Genomic DNA, 10,858 nt, shown 5'->3' on the forward strand with positions numbered 1-10,858 from the left:
CAGACTAGATGGACCATGAGGTCTTTTTCTGCCGTCAGACTTCTATGTTTCTATTTACTTTATTTGTTTATATTTCATGTATTTTTGGTATATCTTGTTTATATGTGATTTGTTTATAACTAAAAAAACTCAATAAAGATTAAAACTAAAAAAAAAAGAGAAAGCGAAGAAGAAGCAAGCAAGCATCCTTACTTTTCCTCAAATTCCTCTTCATTTTCTTACTGGGATCTTTGTCATCCCCCAGCCCATCTTCAAAAGGCCTCTTTAAGGCAGAGGAACCTGCACCTAGAAAGAAAATATATATATACATATTTTAAAATTGCATAAAAGGAAGAGGTGAGCATCGCTGATGTATACGAGAGCAATCATGGGCTTTCCCAAAAATGCCCATGTCACACCAACACTCCGCAGTCTGCATTGGTTGCCGATCAGTTTCCGGTCACAATTCAAAGTGTTGGTTATGACCTATAAAGCCCTTCATGGCACCAGACCAGATTATCTCCAGGACCGCCTTTTGCCGCACGAATCCCAGCGACCGATTAGGTCCCACAGAGTGGGCCTTCTCCGGGTCCCGTCAACTAAACAATGTCGTTTGGCGGGACCCAGGGGAAGAGCCTTCTCTGTGGCGGCCCCGGTCCTCTGGAACCAACTCCCTCCAGAGATCAGAATTGCCCCCACCTTCCTCGCCTTTCGTAAGCTCCTTAAAACCCACCTCTGCCGTCAGGGAACTGAGATATTCTTTCCCCCTGGGCCTCTACAGTTTATGCATGGTATGTCAGTATGTATGTCTGGTTTTTATAATAAGGGTTTTTAGTTGTTTTATTATTGTATTACTACATATTGTTTTTATTACTGTTGTTAGCTGCCCCGAGTCCACGGAGAGGGCGGCATACAAATCCAATAAATAAATAAATAAATGAATGAATGAATGAATGAATGAATGAATGAATGAATGAATAAATAAATAAATACGATGCAGCTGAGCCATGAAAAAAAAAGGATAAAAAAAGTCAGGAAAAACTAAAAATAAAATAAAGGCAACTAATGAAATAGTCAACTAACTTAAATAACAGAGAAAAGAGGATCGGTTGAATATAGGAATAGAAGAGATACCGATGTAAGACCTATGTAAAATAAAATGTGCATACTACTAGAAATATTAAATGACGGTAAGATAGAAATATCACTACAGAAAATATGAAATTGTAAATTACAATGTATGAATTGTGGTTTCATGAAAGCAATGCAATGTATGGTTAAGTGATAGGTTAAACATGGATATGTATAACATAGAAAAATGATGGAACATTTGTATGTGTCCAGGTTCGCCTGGTGCACCAGTTGTGGCCCTATTTGGACAGGGAGTCATTGCTCACAGTTGCTCATGCCCTTATCACCTCGAGGCTCGACTACTGCAACGCTCTCTACATGGGGCTACCTTTGAAAAGTGTTCGGAAACTTCAGATCGTGCAGAATGTGGCCGCAAGAGCTATCGTGGGGCTTCCTAGATTCGCCCACTTTTCTACAACACTCTGTGGCCATGGTCTTTCGAGACTGAAGGATGTCAATGAATTGCTAAATGCTATTTCCCCGACGTGACATGGGCAAAATGCACACACGTCCGACGTAATGCGAACCAGTAGGGAGCGGAAACCACGTACCTTCTCTGTCGGCCCCCAGCCACGAATATTTCTGGAACGACTTATTGGAAGGGAGAGGATCCATCTCCAGCACCTTGTAGATTTGGCCGAAAGCCGACAGTCTCAGGGCATGCTGCGGATAAGCATGAAAATTGGTCGGAGACAAAAGGACAATTGTTTGGTGAGTCAACCCCACTCCGACGCCAAAGGGAACTCTGCTCCAGAGGTTGGGCAGCTTTCAACCCATCACCCAAGCGGTGGCATGCCTTGAACCCATGAACATTTAATCCCCTTCTCCACTGCCCGAGGGGAAAGGAGACGCACCTAGGTGGCTGGCATGCTTTTACCTGGGCACTATGGGTTATGGCTTCCCTTTGTGAAACAGTCACGCTAGACAAGGCATCCGTTGGCTCTCGCTCGCAGGGGTCATGCACGCCGGGCCCACCTAGGCACAAGGAAGGAGTTCAACTCTCGACCCTCTCCCAATGGATCCCCAAAACCATCATCCTGATGCCACGGACCAACAACAACCACCAAAAAAGCTACGGGTCTATGGAGAGGGGCGGCATACAAATCCAATAAATAAATAATAATAATAATAATAATTATTATTATTATTATTATTATTATTATTATTTTAAAAAAATAATATTTATTGAGTATTTACACGGTATAAAACAATACACTGACATAACAGATTTTTCAAGGAGTGTGAGTACAATCGTTGTTTTTAGTTACATCAAACTAACACCCTTCCTCCCCCCTCCCTCCCCCGGCTGCCAGTTTGCAGCTATGCTTTAAATTTATTTTCCCGGTGTTGTGTAACAGCGAGGTTCTCTATCTATACATTTATACAATTGTTTATCTCAGTTTTTCTTTTCTAAGTATTACATTTTATATTATTATTGTCACAATTATAATTAATTTTAATCTCTAAAAAGGAGTCAACAAATGAATAAAATATTACTTTTTCTCTGTTTGTGATGTTTTTGTGTATCCAAATTTGTTTTTTTTGTTCATTTCGGGTTTTCCTTCTCTCTCTCCCTGACGTTAACCCAGTTGTAGAAATCGACCCATTATTATTATTATTATTATTATTATTATTATTATTATTATTATTATTTATTGGGGAGGACGACACACAACACAGTGGGGATAGTAAGTTTATGTACTATTTATTGAATACTTAATAATTTTTTATTGTCCTTCCTTCTCTAGTACCATAGTATGATCCTTAATTATTTTTAAAATAGGGAATCGTTAAATAGTATGTTTTGTGATTTGGTGACGCCCAGCTTAGATCAGGCTGGTACAAGTTAAGGATGGTTGGAGTAGTCTTTAAATTTTCATTCCCGGCTGCCTCCACAAAACTTTTCTCTTTAGACCACTGGTTCTCAACCTTTCTAATGCCATGGCCCTTTAATACAGTTCCTCATGTTGTGGTGACCCCCAACCATAAGTCTAGCGCCAGTTCTCCCAACAGAGCTTGAAGCTGATTGGCAGGAAGATCAGAGGGACACCCCCACTGTCAACGCCTGATTGGTCGGATTGTAAAAATATGTTCCAAGGCGCCAGAATAGAAGCTTTAGTTCCTAGCACTGGGGGAAATTTCTCTTTTCCCAAGTGGTCTGTCTTAGGCGACCCCTGTGAAACAGTTGTTTGACCCCCCCAAAGGGATCCCGACCCCCAGGTTGAGAATCACATATTTTATGGTTGGAAACAAGGAAAATACAAAATTAGAGCATACTAATGGAATAATTATAGAAGTATAGAAATTAATCTCGTTTAAAGAATAACTTTGTTTAAAAATGGTATTTGATAGAATATATGATTTGTATTAAATGGAATTATTGGGAAATGATAACAGAAAGGTGGTGAAAGTAGAACAATATTAGGTATAATATAAATAACCAACACAATTAATATGTCGATAGAAATAGCTGTAAAAAACCTTATGGGGTAAAATGTAAAATATTGATCCATCAATTAAGGGATGTATGTTTTTTTTTAAATTTTATGCCTTTTTGTTTGCTGTTGTTATGTTTTTGTTGTGTTTGCTTTTGCTTATTTTCTTTTTCTATTGTTTGTTTTAATATATATATAAGTCACTAAAAATTATTTTAAGAAAAAAAGGGAGACAATCACTGCTTTAGACTTCCCTTTGAAATTCATCTGCAAAACTGATACAAGATCACATTCTGTAAGAGATGCCCATCTCTTAATTAGCCATTTCCCACATTTGTTTTGTGGGTGTGGCTTGATGGCCATGTGACTGGGTGGGAGTGGCTTGACAATCATGTGACCAGGGGGCTGGCTTAAAGGTCATGTGACTGGGTGGGAGTGGCTTACCGACCAAGATAAGTTTTCAAATAGGGGCTTGGATTCTTTTTCAGTCGATTAAGTCACATTATTTGAATAGCCACAAAAAGGGACAAATGATAGACAGCATTATTGGTTGTGGAGCATGGTAACATTTTAAGGTTTTGTCCTGAACCCACAAGGTTCAGCATGGTAACTGGTTAGGCAAGTGGCTCAATTTTCTTTAGCTGCTATAAAAGTTCAGTTCTAGATAAGGATTAAAAGGATTAAAGCATTTATAGGTTAAAACAAGACTTCTTGTCCCGGAAAAAAACCCTTTTTATTTGGCTAATGTGAATTCCGAGCATTCACATCCAGCAAAGTCATGGCAAAGAGTCTTTCAAGGGTGAGTTCATTTATTATAGATACATATAGAATCTTTTTTAGTTATATGATACCGTTTTAAAATATAAAGAGATTTTGTTAATGTTCACATTGATGTAATGCAGTGTTTCCCAACCTTGGCAATTTGAAGATATTTGGACTTCGACTCCCAGAATTCCCCAGCCAGCAAATGCTGGCTGGGGAATTCTGGGAGTTGAAGTCCAGATATCTTCAAGTTGCCAAGGTTGGGAAACACTGGTGTAATGTAACCTTTCATAGTAAGGTGGAGAAAAATAATTTTTATTTAGAGGTTTAAGAATTGATAATCCCGTATAAAATTCATATACATTTTTTTTAGATGAGGAGAGGTAAGAGCCTCCATTGACTGAGTAACAAGAAAAGTTTTATATATGGGGCTACCTTTGAAAAGTGTTCGGAAACTTCAGATTGTGCAGAATGCAGCTGCGAGAGCAATCATGGGCTCCCCCATGTTTCTCCAACATTCCGCAGTCTGCATTGGTTGCCGATCAATTTCCGGTCACAGTTCAAAGTGTTGGTTATGACCTATAAAGCCCTTCATGGCATTGGACGAGAATATCTCCGGGACCGCCTTCTACCGCACGAATCCCAGCGACCGATTAGGTCCCACAGAGTTGGCCTTCTCTGGGTCCCGTCGACTAAACAATGTCGTTTGGTGGGCCCCAGGAGAAGAGTCTTCTCTGTGGCGGCCCCAACCCTCTGGAACCAGCTCCCCCCGGAGATTAGAACTGCCCCCACCCTCCCTGCCTTTCGTAAACTCCTTAAAACCCACCTTTCCCGTCAGACATGGGGGAATTGAATCATCTCCCCCGGGCCTATACAATTTAAGTATGGTATGTCTGTGTGTATGTATGTTTTAATAACGGGGATTTTAATGTTTTCTTTTTTAATCGTTAAAATTATTAGATTTGTTATGAACTGTTTTCTATTGTTGTTGTTAGCCGCCCCGAGTCTACGGAGAGGGGCGGCATACAAATCTAATAAATAAATCAATTAAATAAATAAATAAATAAATATGAACGATTATAAGCATTGTTGTTGTGTTTGTAACTATGTATTGTTTTATTTTATGGTGGAGAATTTTTAAAAAAACAATCATACTGAAAGGGTGAGTTGGAAACACAGACCTTATTAGCCCTTGTAGAGTTGCCAGGTAAATAGCTTCCAGGTGCAACGATGAACAAGGAAATACCTGGTAAGGAGTCTCAGATAAGCCAACCTTCATATTAATAATGAACTAATTGTCTCCTGCAAACACCACTCCTCTTTCGCTCCTATTTATTTCCCATTCAGTGTCCCCTTGTGCCATTACTCTAGAGTCGACCTCTGTTTCTTAATTGTTCCCTTATCCCGAGAGCTCTGTGCATGTGTATATCGGGAACAGGCTCCAGCTATTCTTCAGCCCCACTTATCTCCGACTCCGAAGGTAGCTGATAACTATCAGACAGCCCTGGCCCTGTCTCTGCCTCGGATGTAGAGCTCCGATGAGAGCCTTCCCCAGACTCCAGGACTGACCCATATTCCTCTCTAACCTCCTCGCTGTCTGAGTCTGCCGCCAGCTCTTCTGGCAGGCTACAACGCAGTCAAGGTTCATTAAGCCAACCTCAAAAACGAGATCGTGTTTTCTGAAAGCTGAACAGCCATGAAGAACTGCACTGTGTTTTATGTTGGTGTCTTCACCCCACAAGAAGAGATCTTAGAAGAAGACCTCTGTCTGCTCTCAAGAAGGATAGACAATCCGTTTCATTCCCCGACTTAGAGAAGACCACCCTTTGGTGAGATGTCTTCTAAACACACAGGATCAAGCAAACCAGAAGATGGTCATCCAAATTGGACTGACTGACTGACTTATTTATTTATTTATTAAATTTGTATGCCGCCCCTCTCCATAGACTCAACAACAGAGTTGGAAGGGACCTTGGAGGTCTTCTAGTCCAACCCCCTGCTTAGGCAGGAAACCCTACGCTACTTCAGACAGACATCTGCTTAAAAACTTCCAGTGTTGGGGCATTCACAACATCTGGAGGCAAGCTGTTCCATTGATCAACCGTTCCAACTATCAGGAAATTTCTCTTTAGTTCTGAGTTGCTTCTCTCTTTTAGTTTCCACCCATTGCTTCTTGTTCTACACTCAAGTGCTTTGGAGAATAGCTTGACTCCTTCTTCTTTGCAGCAACCCCTGAGACATTGGAACAAACTTCCAGCAGACGTGGTAAATAAATCCACAGTAACTGAATTTAAACATGCCTGGGATAAACATATATCCATCCTAAGATAAAATACAGGAAATAGTATAAGGGCAGATTAGATGGACCATGAGGTCTTTTTCTGCCGTCAGACTTTTATATTTCTATATAAGACTGCTATCATGTCTCCCCTGGTCCTTCTTTTCATTACATTAGCCATGCCCAGTTCCTGCAACCGTTCTTCATACGTTTTAGCCTCCAGTCTCTTAATAATCTTTGTCGCTCTTCTCTGCAAGTTGAGTCCCAACATCCTTTTTGCATCGTGCTGACCAAAACTGAATGCGGTATTCCAAGTGTGGCCTTACCAAGGCCTTATAAAGTGGTATTAACACTTCATGTGATCTTGATTCTATCCCTCTGTTAATGCAGCCTAGAACTGTGTTGGCTTTTTTGGCAGCTGCTGCTGCACATAGCTGGCTCCTGTTTAAATGGTTGTCCACCAGGACTCCAAGATCCCTCACTGTTGAGCAATGCTAAGAGCCGCGAGGGCAAACCTGTGGCACGGGTGCCACAGGTAACACGTGGAGCCATATCGGAGGGCATGCGAGACGTTGCGCTATGCCAGCTCCAGTTGATTTTTTCAGCCTCGGGGAAGGCCGTTTCACCCTCCAAATGCGTCAGGGAAGCTTCCTGAAGCCACGGAATGCAAAAAATAGCCCAACAGACAAACCAGAAGTTCAGAAAATGCACTTCCGTTTGCCCATTGTGCTGGTTTTTTTGCACCGTGGAGGGTTCAGGAGAGCTTCCGGAGTGGCACAGCAGGTAGAGTGCTGTACTGCAGGCCACCGAAGCTTAACATAGATCTGCAGGTCAGCGGTTCAAATCTCATCACCGGCTCAAGGTTGACTCAGCCTTCCATCCTTCCGAGGTGGGTATAATGAGGACCCAGATTGTGGGGCAATAGACTGTCTCTATTAAAAAGTGCTATTGCTAACATGTTGTAAGCCGCCCTGAGTCTAAGGAGAAGGGCGGCATATATATATATATATAAAATAAAATAAAATAAAATAAAATAAAATAAAATAAAATAAAATAAAATAAAATAAAATAAAATAAATAAATAACAGTAAACCAGAAGCCTGTTTTTTCAAACTTCTGGTTTGGCCGTTTGGCTGTTTTTTCCACAGTTCCAAGCTTCAGTGAGGCCTGTGCGTATGCACAGAGGGTGTGTGTGTGATTGTGTGTATGCGCAGTGGCATTGTGTGGGGTGCCCCCATGCATGGGGGGGGGCAGGGAAGGGCATGTGGACATGTGCTCTCATGCTAGCACACCCCCACACATCCTTTCGGCACGCGATCCAAGGAAAGGCCCGCCCTCACTGCGCTAGAGTGGTCCATCAACGCACAACAGGTCAACCTTTGAGGAAAAGCTTGTGGACCTTACCTGGCAACAGGATGCCCGAGGCCAAACACTCCAACACTCGCCGGAGCGCTTCCCCTGCACCCAACGGCCTGTTGCAGGTGCCAATGGCTTTCTCGCACAGCAGCTCCAAGGGCTGGAAGAAACTGAATGGTGTCAGTGCTCGGGGTATAAAACATTATCACAGAAAGACGGACGGGCAGGCAAGGCAAGCCCAATCCACGAGGTCAGAAAGGCACCAAATAATTTCCATCCATCATAGCTGTGGTTCGAAATCCAGCCCTTCTCCTTGGATGTATATGAACGTTTGGCTCCACCAAAGGAGAACCGTATCCCCTTCTGGCGACTTATTTATTTATTGCATTTATTATATTTGTCATACAAGTACAGTGGTACCTCTATTTATGAACTTAATTTGTTCCGTGACCAGGTTCTTAAGTAGAAACGTTTAAAAGAAGAAGCAATTTTTCCCATAGGAATCAATGTAAAAGCAAATAATGCGTGCAATTGGGGAAACCATAGGGAAGGTGGAGGCCCTGTTTCCTCCCAGGAGATCCCTAGAAAGGCCCCACAGAGGCTTCTCCCCGCCTTTTCTGGCCCCGTTTCCTCCCAGGAGATCCCTAGAAAGGCCCCACAGAGGCTTCTCCCCGCCTTTTCCGGCCCCGTTTCCTCCCAGGAGATCCCTAGAAAGGCCCCACGGAGGCTTCTCCCCGCCTTTTCCGGTTACAGTTTCGGAGGCTCGGGTTTGTAAGTGGAAAATGGTTCTTGAGAAGAGGCAAAAAAATCTTGAACACCCGGTTCTTATCTAGAGAAGTTTGTAAGTAGTGGCGTTCGTAGGTAGAGGTACCACTGTATAGAATTATAGTTTGTATTAACATAACAAAGTATAAAGAAGTGATAAAAATGATAGTAGGACAGAAGGACAGGGACAGTAGGCACAATAGTGCGCTTATGCACGTCCCTTACAGACCTCTTAGCAAAGGGGAGAGGTCAACAGTAGATAATTTAAGGTTATCCAACTGGGTGCTTGCCCCTCCCTGAAGATTCAATTTTACGAACAGGTAACCTAATCTGCATTCCACAGAAAGTACTAAAATCTGCAATTTTAGGTTTTTTTAGTTGTTTTTTACAAAAAGGAAACAACTGGGTTTGAGGGCGGTTTATCTGATATCTGAAGTGCTGAGGAGGAGAAATTAGAAGAGGCTTTTTGGAGTATAAGATGCCCCTTTTTCCTCCCTAAAAGAGGTTGATAATTTGGGTGCGTCTTACACACTCTGAATGTAAGCCCTAACTAACGATCTTCCCGGCTCTTACCTTGCAGGCTCTTTCATTGTTTCTCTCTGCAAAGAATGTTTTCCAAGCCCTAAGTCTTTGCAGGGTTTTTTTCGTTTCATGATTATTTTTTCTAGTTCTTCTTTAGTTATTTCTTTGTTTAACATTTCTTTATCTTCTTTACTTATAGGTTTAATTTTACATTTTGCAGGGCTTTTTTTCACTGCTCTAACTTGCTCCGAATAAGTTTCTTTCCAGACCTAACCAGGTACTAATGATGTTCCCAGCTTTTAAGCTGCTTGCAAGCTCTTTCATTGTTACTCTCTGCAAAGAATAGTTTCCAAACCCTGTCTTTGTAGATTTTTTTTTTTTCACTCTCTACTTGCTCCAACTTTTTCTTTCCAGGTGCTAATGATGTTCCCAGCTCTTACTGGGTTGCAAGCTCTTTCATTGTTACTCTCTCCAAATAAGTTTTTTAAAGCCCTAACTAGGGGATAAAATAATGTGCTGAAGCTGATAGACTAAGGACGATAGCCAGATGAATAACTGGTAAGCAGATTCTCTTCTCCAAATACAGTGATACCTCGTCATACAAACTTTTCGAGATACAAACCCAGGGTTTAAGATTTTTTTGCCTCTTCTTACAAACTATTTTCACCTTATAAACCCACCGCCGTCACTGGGATGCCCCACCTCCGGACTTCCGTTGCCAGCGAAGCACCTGTTTTTGCGCTGCTGGGATTCCCCTTATGCTCCCCTCCATGGGAAACACCCCCTCCGGACTTCCGTGTTTTTGTGATGCTGCAGGGAAATCCCAGCAGCGGAAAAAATGGGCGCTTCGCTGGCAAAGGAAGTTTGGAGGTGGAATTTCCCAGCGAGGGGAGCCTCAGTGAAATCACAGCATCACAAAAACACAGAGGTCCGGAGGTGGGGTTTCGAGGACTTCAATGTTTTTGCGATGCTGCGATTTCACTGATGCTCCCTTCGCTGGGAAACCCCACCTCCAGACTTCCGTCGCCAGCGAAAAGCTCGTTTTTGCGATGCTGGGATTCCTCTGCTGGGATTCTCTTGCAGCATCACAAAAACACAGAAGTCCAGAGGTGGGGTTTCCCATGGAGGGGAGCCTCAGGGAAATCCCAGCAGCACAAAAACGGGGGCTTCGGCTGGCAAAAGGGGTGAATTTTGGGCTTGCACACATTAATCGCTTTTCCATTGATTCCTATGGGAAACATTGTTTCATCTTACAAACTTTTCACCTTAAGAACCTCGTCCCGGAACCAATTAAGTTCGTAAGACAAGGTATCACTGTACTAAGGCGTATCTTATTCTCTGAAAAATGCGGACGGCATTTCTCCTAAGCAAAATTTTTGCAAAAAAAAAAAAGTCAACGAAAGCAACACTCACCCAACCTTTCAAAGGCGCCCAGGTAGGAAGTCTGTTGCATAAATCTCTCAGGATTCGCAGCACAATCACGCACGATTTTAGCCCGTTCGCTCTGGCCTAAAAGAAAACACCCCAGAATTGTCCCGTTCTTGCCTGCAGTGTTGTCCAACCTAAAATGACTACGGTTTGTTTTATTATTATTACAGTTATTTTAAAAAGAGATACTTTTGAAAGGCTA

At 42.2% G+C, this 10,858-nt stretch overlaps 1 protein-coding gene across 1 annotated transcript in view; it reads right to left on the reverse strand.

The window, feature by feature from the left end:
• The window catches only part of STRBP (spermatid perinuclear RNA binding protein), a 104,279-nt gene that overhangs the window by 17,254 nt on the left and 76,167 nt on the right, over positions 1-10,858 (reverse strand). The window contains 5 exon segments of the mRNA XM_070758858.1: positions 193-285; positions 1,662-1,773; positions 1,988-2,085; positions 7,990-8,101; positions 10,642-10,773. Coding sequence (XP_070614959.1) covers positions 193-285; positions 1,662-1,773; positions 1,988-2,085; positions 7,990-8,101; positions 10,642-10,773 — 547 coding nt within the window.

Source organism: Erythrolamprus reginae, chromosome 8 (genome assembly GCF_031021105.1).
Source record: "Erythrolamprus reginae isolate rEryReg1 chromosome 8, rEryReg1.hap1, whole genome shotgun sequence".
Taxonomy (NCBI): Eukaryota; Metazoa; Chordata; class Lepidosauria; order Squamata; family Dipsadidae; genus Erythrolamprus; species Erythrolamprus reginae.